Genomic DNA, 17924 nt, shown 5'->3' with positions numbered 1-17924 from the left:
TCAGGTTCCAGGCTGCTTCTGCAATTGTGCAGGTTTTACCTGGAGGTTGAACATTTTGTGCAGCTGGATCTATCTAGTAAAGCAGGCAGCTCTTGGCAGTCCACGGTTCACTAGAGAGTCCGCTTCCCTTTTGCGGAACTTCCTGAGTGGAGAATTAAAAACCAAAGATAATAGTCCAGAGGAAACTGTAAGCCAATGTTTAAAAAAAAAAACAGGAGTGGAAATGTTTCACACTACTCTCTCAAATATTGGTATTCCACAGAGCAAATTGATGTAATGTTTGGCCCTTTCCAATCTGGTAGTCCACAGATAAATAGAACTGCAAGTTTGGGTAACAACTCCGTCTGAGGATGTGCCTGAGGACTGAATAAGCAGCCATGATTATTTTTCCCCCTTTAATGTCAGAAATTCAGTTGTCGTATGGCTTTTAACATCGGTCGTAAGCAAAGGGCAAAAAAGTGTTATCTATGTATCCAAACCCTCCCAAAAAGGCTTTTGAACCAAAGCACCATAGGATATTTTATGGACTCCTCTAGTATAAACTGCAAGGAAGTCGTAACAAGCTGAGAATATTCATGAGCAAACAACTCTGTTCTGCAAACTGGGTGTCATTATGCCTAAAGTTCAACTAAACAAGCTTTTTTTTTTCTACGCTCTAGATGAGATAAATATCTGTAGCAACAAATGAGGGGAAGAAAATTTGGTAGCACTAGTGAATATTTTTATTCTCTGCCAAATATGTACCTTCCTAAATAGAACAAGCTTACTTGTAAATGTAACAATGGGGAGAAGCAGTTGAATTTTTCCCTTTTCCTCAAAAATTGCATTTTGAATAGCCCTTGATCAAAGACTCTGAATTTTATTGGACTGCTATTTCCTGGGTTCCGTAGAAATGTCCTTAAATGTAGTTTTGCCCCTCTAAAGATTAATTAGAGTGGGATGAAAGGAACAGCTTGCTGAAAAGCAGTTCTTGTAACACATTGAAGTAAAAGAAAATGGGGACGTTATAAAGCTTGGATTTAAAAAGCCACAATTCTTTTATATAGGCTAGAAATCTAGAAAAAACAGCGAGCCCAAGTATTTTAATGATTAAGGGGCCAGTGTAATTTAGGATCCAGCTGGCTTAGGCTTGTTTCCACAAAGGGTAGTAATATTGTTGGTTTCAAGTGTCACTCAACTGAAGAAGACAAACCACAGCCAGGAAAGCAAGCAGAACAAACGAGGTTTCGTTTTAGGTGTCCTAATTTGCAAGGGCAATATATTCAAGAATTGCCGGAAGACATAGAAGTAGCCTTGCCACTCAACTTTATAAAAAGTGTGGTGAATGTAGAAGCCAAGTTTACCAGGTCTGTCCAACTGGCGCATAGTTCTTGGCTCAGTGAGTTGTTGACGCTCTCCTGTCACAAGGTGATTTCCATTAACTGGACAGTGCAGATTAAATTGCTTATCAAACAGCCAGGTAACTCTAAATGACAAACCTATTGAGTATCTTCCTTTCCATTGCCTACCTATCCTATTATCTATTTTTCCTTCCATTATCAATAGGTTACTCCAATAAATGTTCAGGTTATGGATAATATTAAAACCTGTAGTTGTGAGATCTGGCATTTTAGGAGCAAAAAATTGTGAGAGGGTGTAAATAGTTTTTTTTCATCCCCATGATAAGTCAGTCTTATGTTGTTCCCCACCCCAATACAGAAACCAGCCAAAGATCTGATGATATGAGATACTCCCTTCCAACCAGCAGGCCCTGAAGGCTGGAAAATAACTTAGGCTGCCCTAAAATGCAGTGAGGCAAATGAAGACACAGACCATAACTGGATACTAAGAAGAATTTCCTCCAAAGAGCCAGCTTATCATGCACCCCTAGGATCTTGGTTTTTTTAAGGGTTTCCCTTCTGTTATAGCCAGATGGCTCCCATTTTACACAAGACGGATGCCTGAGAAGCAAAAAGTGCTTTGGGTAACACAAGTAAATAGACAAGAGGAGCTTTTAGAATTGTATATTGTGAATGAAGTTTGAAGGAACTGGCTGTTTTAAAAGAAAGGTAAGCATGATAGCACTCATCTAATAATTCCCAGGGGGGCATTTGAAGGAAGGATGAGGACATGAGATCTCAATTACATGAGCTACTTTTAAGGAAAGTTTCAGACGCATTGTGAGGACGCATAAGATTGAAGTCTAATTAAGTGTCAAATCAAGTTGCCTACGATGTTTCTGGAATCCAGGTGTTTCCGGAATCCACAGACTTCCGTGTGGGGCCAGACAGTCTTCCCCCCACCTTCAAAAAAAGGGGGGAGCTTGATTTGACTTGATTCTCCATTTCCCTACCTGATCCCAGGGCAGAACACAAGCGAGGCCAACTCAGCACCCTCCTTTCATTCTCTCTTCCACCTAAATGAAGCTGCAGTAGAGTTAATACTAAGCTAATAAAGCCGACAAGAGGGCAAGAGTCTCTCAGAACCCCAGAGTATTGGTTAACCCAGTGGTGCCATCATCTATTTGCCAAAAAAGGAAAAAAGGAAGCAGGAAAGCAACTGTTCCTCGTATTTCCACACTCAAAACATCCCCCTGCTTAAGAGTCTGAGTGAACATATAAATATGCCTTTGAAATGAAAGCCAAATATCCAAACTAATAGATAAGCCCAGCCATGTATGTAACAAGTAATTTGGAGGCTTCTCCCTCTCTGCCTTCGTCTGCGGGCTCTGTAGCCACCACGTGGCTGGGCAGGATGTGACTTCGCTATAGGCTTAAGAGCAGGCCCCAGAGCCTTCCATTCACCTTCCATTTACTATTGTGCAATTACATGTGCAGGTTTTATATTATTCGCTAGGTAACACATTTCAATGGAAAAGTCAACTCAGAAGATATACAGGTCACTCTAACAATAAGAAATGCAGTTTCAGTCCAGAAGAATTTTGTTTTCCCTTTCCTCAGCAGGGGCCTTTTAGCCCCCACCGCTCGTCCTCGAAGCATGTCCAGGCCCCACTGAAATGCTGCGCTAGGTCTAATCGTTGTCATCAGAAGAAGAGACCTGATCCAGGGGGTAGACCATGAACAACACATCTGGCCGCGATGGGACACAAGGATGACCAGGCCTCACAATTTCAAAACCCAGAAAACTGAATGTCTTCAGTAACGGAGCTGCAAAAAGAAAAACAGAAGGAAACGTACAAGGTCAGATCAATGAAGAGCCAACGCTCTGGATCTCTGTTGACATGGGGCACAACTCAACTGTCCCGTTCTGTTGGGGTTTCCCAAACCAGCCCTAAGCCTTCGTGTAACTTTTGTGTCGTGGCCCGTCCTAATTTTTCTGTCCCGTGTTGCAAGACAATTGGCTACTGGCCCTAGAACACAGGTAGTCCTCTACTTACGACCACAACTGAACCCAACATTTCTGCTGCTAAGCAAGAATTTATGTGGGGTTTGACCCATTTTACGACATTTCTTGCTCACGGTGGCTAAGTGAATCAGTGCAGTTAAGTTCGCAACCCCGCTGTTAAGTGGATCTAGCTTCCCCGTTGACGTTGCTTGCAAAAGGCGATCACGTGACCCCCCAGGATACAGCAACGGTCATAAATATGAATCAGCTGCCAAGCGCCTGAATTTTGATCACGTGACTATGGGAGGATGCTACAACGGTCGTGTGTGTGTGTGAAAAACGGTTGTAAGTCACTTTTTTTCAAACAGCCACTAAATGAACTTGTAAGTCAACTCCCTATATGCTGTCCAAAGTCAATCAATTCATCCAAGTCACCTTGTGAACAAAGGTGAGTTTTCTCTGCTCGTGATGAGGGCTGCAAGTGGCCCAAACCACGCGCGGCTCATCAAGGGAGACGTCGTTCGACAGACATTCCAACCCAGAAACCTGACTCTTCACAGAAATTTAGGGAGAGAGAAACTTATGCTGGCAATTTGAGTCTCTATTGGTAGCAATTATACCCTGAATCGTTCATACTCAACTAACTGGAAGGAGAAAATCCACCAAGTGCTCTGAATGACACCCACTTTAGCTGCTGACGTTTGCCTGAAAGGAGGAGGGGGGTGGTGGTGAGGACACGTACCTCTGTCTTCTCTGCTTTTTCGAAAGCAAATAAAGACATAACTTGCTTTCATTTTCTCTTCAGCAAATTCTAACAGCGCTAATAACCTGGCAGGTGGGGAGAAAAGAGAAGGTTACACTCAGCTAAGCTTCTAAATAATTCCATCCTGTTCATCTCAAGATGGCACGCCCCTACCATCGTTCCCACCAGTGTCAGCACTGATACTTGGGGCAAGGAGGAGCGTGCTGAGGAAAATAGGCTGCTGAAGGGAAAGTCCGTCAAGATACTAACCACACATGCTTGCTGAGTGGTTATTTGCACAGCAGGGGAGCACAGCTGCGTAGAACAAGGAGGAACTGGGGACATTTACAGAATAACAATAGCAGAGTTGGAAGAAACCTTAGTGGTCTTCTAGTCCAACCCTCTGCTCAGCCGGGAAATTTCAAGTACTGAGGTCTGGATTTAAAGTTTGGAAAAAACTGACAAATTGCATTTGAACACCGGGAGACTGTTCCTATGGAAGGGGTGTGTGCAGGGAGAGAGAGGCAAGGGTGGTGTTGTGCTACTTCAGAACAAGCTACGTCCAACTCAAAGGCAGCGGGCTAGGAGATGTATAATCCGTCACCTTGGAGGTATAAATGTACCTAAACGCCTACATAACTATCTCTTTTGCAGCTAGCGTTAAAACGAATATTAAGCTACAACAATCCTCTGTGCGGCCTGTGTTAGGGAATAGTGTCACCTGCAGATGGTTTTCAAGTTACCCCTTTAATAGCCTTATAGAAATTTCCTGGCACAGAACCAACGCTTTGGTCCAAGGGTATTGTTGCTAACTGATCGAGCAAGTAGAGATCAATAAGGTTTTAATCGGAGGCGGGAAAGCAGCAGAGGTTTTAACTTAGAAGGGATTTTTGTTAGCATCCACTTTAATTATAACTTCCAAGCTGCTTATTTTAGCTGGCTATAATTAATCAGTTATGCAATTGTACTTAAAGCACGCTAACAGGGGAGACGCCGCGATCAAAGAATTATGGCAAAAGGAAAGAATAAACCAGCGGAAGCATTTTTATAACTGAAAGGCTCAAGCCCGCTTAATCCCAAGGGAAAATGAAACGGCGTGAGCTGCTTTGGACAGCTAATCAATATGCGTAGGCAGGACTAATGCTTCCCATCTTCAAAATACCAGGAGCTTAAAGGAGCGACAAATCTGTGCACAGCACTGGTAGAAGTCAGGAGGGGGCAACCGGTGCCTGCAGGCGACTACGTTCCTTGGGGCGTAATCGGTGGGAGGAGTCATGCACACGCCTTACCCTTCTTTGCTCCCGTCAGCTAATAAGCCATCAGGGATTTCCACAAAAAGACTCTGATTGGATAGCACTGCATCCCAAGAGGAGACCTTTACTTCCGTAACTTTGTACTGGAAGTGGACAATATGTGGTTTCCCATCATGCACTGGAAGATCTTGGTTAACAGTGAGCTTCTCATCCTTTAAGAAAGGGTGAAAAAAAACAATTTTTCAAGGGTTAGAACAAGCGAAGAGCAGTAAGTTCCCCGATTCCTCATTGCTGTGGGAACCAACCCCAACCCCTGGTCCTGCTTTTGAAAGGGCAGTTATAAAGCTTCAGCTCACTGTACTTGATGACCAAACCAAGTACATTTAATAAATCAAAAGTCTTTTATCTCCTGGGCAATCTCCAAGAGGTACCTCCAATTCATTCAAAGAAATGAACAAACTTCACACATCAACAATGCTTACGCCAGCAGAAATGATCTTAGAAACAACTAGCCTTGGCAGCCACAGAATTGTGTCGATACATTACAAGCACAGTCCCTTGATAGCTGCTCCATCTTGCACTTTATGCAAGACAGGAACTGGGGGACAAAATGTAAAGCAGCTTTAGAAAAATAAGGGGAAAAACTTGACCTTTGCATATTTTTTTTATTTTACCGATCCAGAATACTACCTGACTTATAAGAATCCAGAATATCATCCATCTCTCGGCCTCGTGGCAATGATCCTTTTGAGGGGATAGCCAAATCTTGTGGATGTAACAGCTCACTGATGCTTCAGGATCAGAAGAGAGACCCTTTCTCCTTGCTAACGTAAGAGGAAACCTCTCCTAATAACTATGAAGTTGTCCCTACGTAGTTCTACACTGTTCACAAATTTCATTTCTGGACAGTGTAGAACCATCAGGCAAAACAAGAAGCAACAGGTGGAAACTAATCAAGGAGAGAAGCAACTTGGAACTAAGGAGAAATTTCCTGAGTGAGAACGATCAGTGGACCAACTGGCCTCCAGAAGTTGTAAATGCTCCGACACTGGAGGTTTTCAAGAAGAGATTGGACAACCCTTGGTCTGAAGTGGTGTAGGGTTTCCTGCCTAGGCAGGGGGTTGGACTAGAAGACCTCCAAGGTCCCTTCCAACTCTGTTATTCTACTCTACTCGGTTCTTCCCTTGCCTCATTATTTTTGCTTCCCAGTTGTAATGATATTTAGGAGCCTTTGACTCAGTATTCGCTTTGTAAGCGCTATGGAAACAGAGCTCCGGGGAGAAGAGCAGTTGGGTGATTACCGAAGAACAACCCTAAGGGGAAAATTGGAGCGCGTACTTGTTTTCTTCGTTTGGTAAACAACGTCTTACAGCGACTGACCTGATGCAGAGCACCCCCTTCATTATATTTTCTCACATGTTGGGTTCTTTTTTTAAAAAAAAAGGTAACAAAGCAATTAACACGGAGGTGCCAGAAAAAGTACCAGAAGTCACTTATTTTAAATCGATCTCCAAGGCAACCAGCCCCCAAAATAGTGAGCTTCCAGAATGCTGGGGATTGGAGGTGGGGAGGACAAATGAGACCTACGCAGAGCGTTCTTGGGAGTTTCTGGCTGGCTTGTCGTCTCACAGCCAAAAGCCTGGGAGAAGCGGAATTAGGCTCACCTTATATATCAAAGCTGAAAGAGAAGGATCCCTGCCAACCCCTCGCCCACCGGGGATCTTCGACAGTGGGTGAGGGGCATCAGGAGCACCACAGAGGCCCTGGAACAATGTGCCTGCAGCACGGTACTTGCGGGCAGTTACTCAAAGGTAAGATACTCCTGGAAGAGAAAGAGAGCACAAAGGTGAGAGCCGCAAACCCCAGCAAGATTCAAACGGAACTCAGGAGCGCGAACGTCCTTGTGGGTTAGCCATGGTATCAAGCTCAAGACAGCCTTGCAGGAGATCATCTGGGCAGTTCGATGTTTCTACTGATCATAAGGGTGTGATTCCACCATTACACTTCTTTTAAACAAATAGCAGGAGCAACAAGGGGTTTCCAAAAAGCGGGGCCTGGTTATGTATTTCTCAGAAGCAAGCTAAGCTGTTGCCATGTTCAACCTTGCAATATCTTCTTTCTTAATACTTAGGCAATGTGCCACCCGCGTTATCTGATCTGCTAAGCGAAGGGTGTTCCCTGCTTTGCGTCCTTACACTGCCCTGTTTCTCAACCTTATGGCCACCTTTAAGATGGGTGGGCTTCAATTCTCAGAATTCCCCTGGGAATTCTGGGAGTTGAAGTCCACCCACCTTAAAAGTGGCCAAGGTTGAGGAAATCACTGCTCTACTGCATTCATCTCATGCTTTTGATTCTCGTATTTTAATTACAGCCTTGTATTGGTTTAAGGTGAAATCTCAATCTGGCAAAGATACAATAGGTATTAACAGTGTCCCTCCCATGCCACACCCTGTCTCAATCTATTAAACACCATATTACACCTACACAGGTGCAGCTGGCTGCAATGTCCTTTGTGCTGCTGGCGAGACACACACGTCCGATTGGCTCTACTAATGTTTTGTAGGAACACACACGCACAAATTCTCATTTCTCCCAACAGGCCACGAGGCTGGCTTAGCTAGATGCACAATATTACTTATTTCCTATCTGGGTTTTGTGTGTTGTTGTTCCTTTCGCTCAGAACTAGGAATGTCTTTGAAGACATTCTAAAAAGACACCTGCAAACTCATGCCGTATTTTCTGAAAAATAGACAAAAAGTAGACAAAACAAGCAGAATCTCGGATGAAAAAAGGGTATCATTTTACGGTCTCTTTCTGTTGTCCTTTTGCAGTCTTTCTCACAGCTTCCGAAACCAGTTCAAACATGTGTTGATGCCAGTTGCACATATAGTCAGTCCTTGAATTATAACGGTTCATTTAGTGACTGTTAGAATAGAATAAGAATAGAATAAGAATTAGAATAGAATATAGAATGGACTGGAATAGAGAATAGAATGGAATGGAATAGAGAATAGAAAATAGAACTGAATAGAATATGGAATGGAATCAAATACAGAATAGAATATAGAATAGAAAGTAGAATAGAATAAAATGGAGAATAGAATTAGAAGTAGAGTAGAGTAGAGTAGAATTCTTTATTGGCCAAGTGTGATTGGACAAACAAGGAATTTGTCTTTGGTGCATATGCTCTCAAGCTACAACTGCTGAAAAAGGTGACTTATGACTGTTTTTTCACAGTTACGACCTTTGCAACATCCCCATGATCATGTGATCATCTTTTGTGACCTGACAAGGCAACGGAGAAGCCAGATTCACTTAACAACCAGATGACTAACTTATCAACTGCAGTGATTCCCTTAACTGTGATAAGAAAGTTTGTAAAATGGGCCAGAACTCACTTAGCAAATGTCTCGCTTAACCACAGAAATTTTGGGGGCCCAATTTTGGTCGTAAGTCACGGATTACCTCTATGGGACACATCTGGATCGAGCACCCCACTTGGCAATCCTGATTTTCAAAACCGAGCTGGCCTGTTCTTGTACCTTTCATGGAACACAATTAAAACAGGCGGCGGCAGCCAACCGAGCGCTAAATTGGAAGGCGAGCAGCTTGTCCACAACAATGACAAAAAAATAAATAAAAATAAAAACATTTCTTTTTAATCCCAAGTTCACTCTGCCCACATACAAAGCAGCTGCAACCGAGGCTCCTGGCAAAGGAGCTTGCACACAACCAACTCGGCCTGTCTTCATCATCCACAATCACTGCGATAATTGACTGGAAAAACAGCTCTTCTGTCAGGCTGGTGTCTGGCGGAGACTGGGAAAGTATAATGCTAGGCTGTGTTTTTTGTCCACCCCTCCCCACCGTAGCCTCCAATACAGCTGGCAGATGTGCTTGTTTTCTCCGCTCAACATTATGGTTGCTCGGAGGAACCAGCAACTACTAGCAGGAAGCAGTTCATTCGTCCAGACGAAAGCCCTAAAGCGAGGGGAGAGGTCCACCCTTGGCAACTTTAAGACTTGTGGACTTCAACTCCCAGAATTCCCCCTTGCCAGTCTTAAAGTCGCCACAGTTGGATGGACATTCCTGATCTGAAGACTAACTAATTCCAGCATAACTCAGTTGACTAGGACAAAAACCCCTCGAGATGTATCCGGTTCCTCTCTACAACAACACTAGTAGTTTTACTAGTCAATTCCACTGATTGTCTGTGAATGTCGCAGGATTTGTCCTAATACAGGCTACATCCAGAAACGTTTTAAACAGCCTGACAACATAAATTTGTGTATTCCATCAGTGGTGATGGTAATCACAATGAAAAAGTCTTGCACACTTGCACATAATATTGGCAAGTGTGCAAGACTTCTCCATTGTGGTTACAATCACCACTGATGAATATACAAGAACGTGAACCAATTTGCAAGGGGATGTGTGTGGTGTGTGTGTGTGTGTGTTTGTGAAAAATAGTTAAGCTCCACTCCATAGTAATACCATAAAGTGCTATTAGGATAGAGTATGGATATGTTTCAGTCTGCTAAGAAAGAAAAGATAAGGTAACATCTTGCAAAGGTTTCAGAAACACAGGGCAGTATTTAACAGAATACTTTACTGATTATAGGATAGTGAGTCAAGAAGGGAGAATTAAACCCATGTGCTTTTGAGAGCATTACAAACATTCAGCCTTTCTGCCGTTTATTCGTTCAGGGATTGCAAAGGTGGTGCCACCAAGGTATAAACAGGAAGAAAGTGAGACCATTAAGCCCACTAGCCAGCCTCGGTGGTCTCGAAGAACACAAGGATGGTATTAATTGTACAACTGAGATTAGATCCTTAACTCTTAAAATGTGTCCTGGATTAGCACAGTGTATGAAACAAGATTGATCTGCAAGGTTTAGAGAAATGATAGTGATATCAGTTTGATTTTGACCCTTACCACTGTTGACTCTTGCTTTGCATAATAATATTTTTTTTAAAAGAAGTAACACTGTATTTATATATAATGAAGGGATTTCCTTTCTAAATCTATTATGAATGGTAAATTCCCAACCAGCAGGATTTCATGTAGTGGTTTTAAGGCATCAGGCTTCTTAGAAACCGGGTGGCCAGGAATTCTAGTTCTGCCTTGGGCACAAAGCCAGCTGGGTGACCTTCGGCTGGTTGCTCTTTCTCAGCCCTAGGAAGTAAGAGGCAAGGGCAAGCCACTTCTGAAAAACCTTGCCAAGAAAATTGCAGGGATTTGTCCAAGCGGTCACTAGGAATCAACACTGACTTGAAAACGCCAAAAAACAAAAACAACGGGAATAATTTGTTGGGTGTAAATTCTGGACACTTTCGTCCCAATTACAGAAGGTACCAAAATGAGAAAAGAGGCGTAAAAATTCTGAATTATCAACACACTATCTAACAAAGCATCATACTGGCTGGCCTATATTTTTCCTGTTTTGAACCGAGAACAAAGGTGCAGTCTTTTGAAAATCAAGTGTATGAATTATAAACATTTCCTGGCAGACACATGCCCAGCGTGGGAAACAGACTGATAAATACAAAGGATTGTGTATAACTCACTAAACAGAATGGACGTTAAACTCCCAAGGCCAAACTTCCTCTACAGCTTCATCTCCTTAAGCGCTGTATTTTCAAGTGAAGGAAACCCCCCAAGATAGAAAGCCAAGCATTTTGCAGATAGGGATAAAAGAAATCTGGTTATTAACTAGATACTCCAAAGAAAAGGGAGCTAGGTTACAAGGAAAACACATTTTATAGTTGCTACGCCAAACCTGATTTTTTTTCAGCCAGGGTATTAGTAGAAACAGATCTAAAATTACTTTGAAGAGGGAAGAACAAGTAAGTAAGTTTATGTGGAGTTTATAAACTCTATAGTTAAAAAGAATTGTTCGTTCCCACCCCTATCGCTGACCTGATTGCCAGGCCGCTGGAGAGATGGAATTACTTCACCCATTTACGTAACACCAAAAGTCTTAAATAGATTAAAAAAAAAATCCTCCCTGGGTAGGCAGCACCCAGATTTAACAATTAACCACAGCCTCATATTCTGCTGACCTGTGTTACATTTCAGATAAATTTAGGATCAGACCATAGAGGGGTTTGGACTTTTATTTTTAAAGTTCGCCAATTACTCATGGCCTCAATAAAATGAAGAAATCCTTCCTTGCAGTAACTGTAAATAAACAGCCTTCCTGTTTTGCAAACCATTTCAATTGCACAGTGCTTGCCAATTAAAGTGAAAGCCTAACTTGCAAACATTTACAGTTAAGATAAAACTTTCACCACCACCCCTTTCCTAAAGATATTGACATTTTGTTTTGAAAGGAAGGGGAGCTGCATTTCTCTGAAAAGCTGTTGCTGAAGGCCCTTGAGTGAGTCTGATTCTTTTCTCAACTTCAAGACGCTCCTTCCATAAACTGTGAAAATAGCATTTATCACTTCAAATTCTTCAACTGCCGCAGACAGAATTCTGCCTTCATTCAGTAATATTAGGAAATACATTGTGCTTTACACAGACGCAACTTTCCCTCCGCTCCCAAAACTGTCTTTTAGATAAACACTTCTAGGAATCCTACAGGATGCAAGGAAAAATATATACAACACCTTCCAAAAATAATTACTGGCTTCTGTCCAATGCAAAACTACTATATAATAAAACCCCACAAAGTACGCTGGAAGGAGGTTAATCACCACAACACAAAATTGTGTATGCTTCCTGGAATCCAAACTACTTATGCAAACCTGGTTCTTTCAATTGCAAATTTTGCAGGAGTGCACAGGGAATAAAGCGTTGTAGGTGTATTTGATCTTTTTCTCCATCCAGGTGACAACTATTTGTCCCCAATATTCCCCAACTTTCCTTCAGGAGTTTGGTGTGCAACCCCATCAGCCCAACCTACTTTTTCTGGGAACGAAAAGTAATTGCAGCATGTATAATCTTGGGTGTAGCTATGGCTGCTTTTATCGTAGGAAAATTCAGATCAGGGAAACGGCAACTGTCCCAGAAAAGATAGCCAAGTTCAAAATACAAGCCCATCTTTTATTTTTCCTAGCATAAAAGACAAGAGCATGCTGCTCCTTTTTTTTAAAGCTACCAGCTATGATCCATGCCAGTATAAGGATCCCAAGCATTAGGGATTCTGTTCACATAATCATATCATCTCAGACTTCCATCCTTCTTCCAAGGTTACTCAAATGAAGAACCAGATTGTTGTGGGGGCAACATGCCGACTCTGTAAACCTCTTAGAGCGGGCTGCAAAGCTGTATATAAGTCTTAAGTGCTATTGCTAGCTATCCCACCCTGGGGAAACCTGGTTTCCATTAAACCCAAACAAGGGCTTTGCTACTCTTGGGAAGGCCCCCAAAGGCACCTGCCAAGACTTGAGCCTTTAACTTCCCCAGAACAACAACAACAACAAAAAAAGATTGACAAGAACCTAACTCATCCAAGGCCCAGTCACAACAGACTCTCCAATTGTTTAACGATTAAAAAAAAAAATACAAGGCCTTCTCCCAATAGTTTTGGATCTCAGCCAGGTAGTCCAAGCCACATCTTCCTTCCTTAGTCCACCTGTCGGTTTCCACCTATTGTCCAGTTACTGGACAACAGGGCTCCCTGGTCACTTTTGCAGCCCTGCCCTTGCTTTCTGGACCTTCACAAAGAATGGAGGGGGGGGGTATCCAGGGATGCCCCTTTGGCCCAGAGGGGTTTCTTGGTTAGCCAAAACAGGATCTTCACACACCCACCCAACCCACCTCCTGCCTCCCTTCCAAGGAAACACCTGAGGCTCCCTGGCACTCAAACCCACCTGGAACCCAAACCTGGCCTCCTCCCCACCCTCGGCTGGCAGGGCAGCCTTGCAACCCAGGAAAGTGGGAAATACGTGGAGGGGAACCACCTTGTTGGGGGCAAAGGGGGGGTCTCTTAAAAAGTGAAAGCTTTTGCAACACAGGGGACACGCAGGGGTGTGTGCATGCATGCATGCGTGTGCGTGCAAACAGGGCAAAAAATAAGAACCCCCGGGGGCAGGCAGCCCCTTTCCTAGGCTCCGGGGTCCAAGGGAGGTGGGGGGATGCCCGCCCACCCACTCACTCCTCTCCCCACCGGCTGCTCCTTCCATCCCCCCCGCGGTGTGGACGTGCGGAGGAGCAGCAGGGCCGCCCCGCCCCCTCCGGCCTGCTGCTGTTGCTGTTGTTTTTGTTTCCTCTTCTCCGCCCCCCACATTTCATCCTCTCCCCCGCTTGGGCTCCGTGCAAAAAGGTGAGGAGGGGGAGAAAAGCCCGAGGGAGGGGGTTTCACTCTTCTCCCCCGCAACCCTGCAGCGACCCCCCACCCCAATTTGCCCCCCACTTTCTCTTGGCCCCCTCCTGATCCAGCGTGGGAGGGGGATGCTTCTGGAGCCCCCTCCCCCAAAATAAAGGGGTGGCGGGGGAAAGTAGGCCTTGCCCCCGCCCAGCCCAGCCTCCCCCCTCTCCCTCTTCCCCCCGCGTACCTATCCTGGGTGTTTATCATCCTCGGGGTCGGGGAGGAGGCGCTCGCTCTCAGCCCTCACAGCAGCTCCTCCGTGGGCGAGCGAGGGCCGAGCTCCGACCGTCTGGGGCTGCTGGCGAAACGAAGCGAGAGCGAGAGCCGATGCCGCCACCGCCGCCGCCGCCACCGCCGTCGTCGTCCGCCCCGTTGCTCATCTGCATAGCCACGCCCCCTCCGCCGCCAGGCTGCCTGGGAAACGGGCCGCTCGGAACAAAGACGCGCGCGGGGCGGGGGGGGGAGGAGGAGGAGGAAAGCGGCGGAGGCGCTCCGCCTCCCGGGCGCATTGCGCAGGCGCCGCCGGGAACGCCGGAGTGGGGAGGCACGTGGGGCGACCTCAGGGAAAGTGCCGGGGTTTCTTTTTGTGTGTGTGTGTGTGTGTATAAATATATATACATGCACGCACGCACGCACGCACGCACACACACACACACAAAACAAACATCTGTATATGTGTATGTTTTATATGTGTATGTGTATGTATGTATATATATGTGTATGTATATATTTATATAGATACATACATAGATACATACATACATACATGGTATTCAGCTTTGTCCGGGTATTTTCCCACATCATTGTAGTTGTGCTTTTAAAGTTGTAGCAACGTTTCGGCAGAATCTCATCTGCCATCATCAGGCTTCTGTATTGTGTTTGTCTGTGAGTCTTTAAAAAGTCTGTGAGACTTTAAAAGCACAACTACAATGACGTGGGAAAATACCCAAACAAAGCTGAATACCATACATGTAAGTACCCGCAAAAACTTAAGAAAACAAATATATATATATATGTATGTATGTATATGTATGTATGTGTATATATATATATATATGTATGTATGTATGTATGTATGTATGTATGTATGGCGTTCAGCTTTGTTCAGGTATTTTCCCACGTCATTGTAGTTGTGCTTTTAAACTTGTAGCAACGTTTCGGCAGAATCTCATCTGCCATCATCGATTCTGCCGAAACGTTGCTACAACTTTAAAAGCACAACTACAATGACGTGGGAAAATACCCGAACAAAGCTGAATGCCATACATGTAAGTACCCGCGAAAACTTAAGAAAAAAAAAATACACACACACACAAATACATCTGCATATATATGTGTGTATATTATATGTGTGTGTATTTATACATATGTGTGTGTATAATATATACACAAAAAGCATCTATATGTGTGTATGTGTGTGTATATATATATACATATATACACATACAAAAATACATCTGCATATATGTATATTATATATATGTGTGTGTGTGTTTTTATGTATATGCGTGCATATATAAACACTCACAAAACAAATATCTGTATATGTGTGTTTTAAATTAGGATTTCAATTCACCGTGGCCAATAAATGGCAGCAAAGATGTTAGTTCTTTCCTGGCAACTTGGGGTCATCTTGATTTTCACACCCCAGATCTGAGAGGCCAAGTTATTAATTATTATTATTCTATTATTATTATTAAACTCAAGAGGGCAAGCATCCTAATATTCCTGCCACCGTTTCCCCCTGCAACAACAACCCAGTGAGGTAGATGGGGTTGAGAAAGAGAGGGACTGGCCCAATGTCACCCGGCTGTACTTCATGTCTAAGGCAGGACTAGAACTCACCGTCTCCCCGGTTTCTAGACCAGCCATGACATCCAATCAGCCACACTTCATCTTAGTACACTGCGTGACTGCATTCACACATGGCTTGTTCAACTCTGGTTTATACATGTGAGGCCAGCCCGTGTTTTAAATACCACAAATTTGTCTGGCAGCGTTACTTAGCTTTGACTTCCCTTCAGCCAAACACAGCTCGCTTTGGGGAGAGAGGATTCAAAGTCATTTGAAACTCAAGGTCAAACAAAGCCAATGGCTGCCATCCCTTCCCCTCCCTGCCTTTCTGATTCAACATCCCTTATTTGAGGAAAAAAGTCCTATTTATATGCCTCAGGAAAAACAAAATTGGCCTTTCTCACAGAGGCCACTCTGCCGGTTAATTGTTGCTAGAGGAAGATGGAATGTGCTTTATATATTATTTTTAGGATTCACATGGGAAAAGGATGGGGAGGGGGTATATTGCTTCACTTCCAGTGCTATGGAATATTATCGGGCCAGAATATGTGTGTGTGTGTGTGTGTGTGTGTGTGTGTGTGTGTGTGTGTATATATATATAAAACATTACAATTGATGTCATGTTTTGCAGGGGCAGGGTGTTATTTGAGAACTACATAGCAGCCAAAGAAAGAGAAATATAGTGTAATGACCCAGGACGTGGCACAAAAGCAACAAACTCACAAAAGTACGTAAAGTCCCTCCAACTTGGCCCCCGATGGCCAGTTTTCATCGGCTGGAGAAAAAACTCTCGCAAGAACAGTTTTTAAAGGGAAGAAATTCAGCCTGAACCAAAGTTACATCTAGATCAGGGGTGGGATTCAACCAGTGTTATTACTGGTTCAGTGACCACATTTTGCGCGCACATGCTAAGTGCTATTGCTATCTTCCTTCCTCCCTCCCTCCCTCCCAGTGGTTAGAATGCAATATTGCAGGCTGATTCTGCCCACTGCCATGAGTTCAATTCTCACTGGCACAAAGTTGACTCAGCCTTCCATCCTTCCGAGGTGAGTAAAATGGGACCCAGATTGTTGGAAGCAATAGGGTGACTCTGTAAACCACTTAGAGAGGGCTATAAAGGACTCTAAAGTGGTATATAAGGCTAAGCGCTATTGCTATTGCCCTTCCTTCCTTCCTTCCTTCCATCCATCCATCCATCCATCCTGAACAGTGATTAGAATGCAGTATTGCAGGCTAATTCTGCCAACTGTCAGCAGTTCAATCCTGACCGGCTCAAGGTTGACTCAGCCTTCCATCCTTCCGAGGTGGGTATAACGAGGACCCAGATGGTTGGGGGCAAATAGGCTGACTCTGTAAGCCGCTTAGAGGGCTGGAAAGCAGGGGTCTCAAACCTTAGCAACTTTAAGACCTGTGGACTTCAACTCCCAGGATTCATCCTCCAGTCACGTTAGCTCAGGAATTCTGGGAGTTGGAAGTCCACCAGTCTTAAACTGGCCAAGGTTGGAGGCCCCTGCCGTAAAGCCCTGTGAACTGGTAGATAAGTCTTAAGCGCTATTGCTATAAAAAGGGGGAGCTGCCTTGAGGATGTCATTACGGCACAACTACCCCAGCCTCTCACCGTTTCCACATCTCCAATGGATGCCTGGCCTGGCTCCAAGAGTAGCGGGAGAAGCAGGAAGGACAGGAGGCCGTGGGAACCAGTCTTCGGCGACAGCTCCCTGCCGGGGCTCAAGCCAGCTGCTTCCCCTCCCCGGCTGCGTTCCGCACGGAAGTCGAGGACAATGTGACAGTCCCCAGCCAAATGCCGGCAGCCCAAATAGGCACAAATAATAACCCAAGGTGTCGGGCAGAAATCCCAGGCTGCCTTTCCCTGCCACACCCCTTTTCAGCTGCTGTTTCATTCAGATTTGGGAGTCGGGGTCTTCAGGGATAGGCCTGTCTTTAATTTAAAAAACACCTTGTCATAAGCTGGACTGCTGTTTTTGGATTACCTTGTGTTCCACCCATTTTCGGCTGAGTGGTGGCTTTCTGCCCCCAAATGGGGTGTGCTGTTTATGAGGAAACGGTTGAAAAAAAGGAAAGGGTGCCCCATTTAACCAACCCTCTCCCCATTCAGCCTGGAACAGATCAATAATGTACACCAGTGTTTTTCAACCCAGCCACTTTAAGCCCTATGGACTCCAGCTCCCAGAATCCCCCAGCCAAATACGTTTGCCAAGGGATTTGGGGAATTGGAAGTCTACACAAACTTAAAAAGCTGCTAAGGTTGTACCTCTACGCAGTTGGGTTTTCCTACACCAAACCATAAACCGACCAACTATACGAAGGTCTTCCAACTTGGCAAGTTTAAGACTTGTGGACTTCAACTCCCAGAATTCCTGAGCTAACATGACTGGAGGAGGAATTCTGGGAGTTGAAGTCCACAAGTCTAAAAGCTGCCAAGTTTGAAAACCCCTCGAATAGATAAAGAAAGGTAGAATAGATAAAGAAAGAGAG

At 44.3% G+C, this 17924-nt stretch overlaps 1 protein-coding gene across 1 annotated transcript; it reads right to left on the bottom strand.

Annotated features, from left to right (window-relative positions):
* Nucleotides 1-1987: 1987 nt before the first annotated feature.
* On the bottom strand, nt 1988-14016 carry OAZ2 (ornithine decarboxylase antizyme 2). Its single transcript, XM_087941479.1, is given in 6 exon segments — nt 1988-3146; nt 4067-4152; nt 5356-5531; nt 6984-7064; nt 7066-7141; nt 13822-14016. Coding segments are annotated over 6 exon segments (576 nt in total). The 5' UTR covers nt 13842-14016; the 3' UTR covers nt 1988-3009.
* Nucleotides 14017-17924: the final 3908 nt, after the last annotated feature.

This window comes from Pseudonaja textilis, chromosome 13 (genome assembly GCF_049901715.1).
Source record: "Pseudonaja textilis isolate UNSWEBS1 chromosome 13, rPseTex1.2, whole genome shotgun sequence".
Classification (NCBI taxonomy): domain Eukaryota; kingdom Metazoa; phylum Chordata; class Lepidosauria; order Squamata; family Elapidae; genus Pseudonaja; species Pseudonaja textilis.
This window is presented reverse-complemented; position numbering and strand designations above follow the sequence as displayed.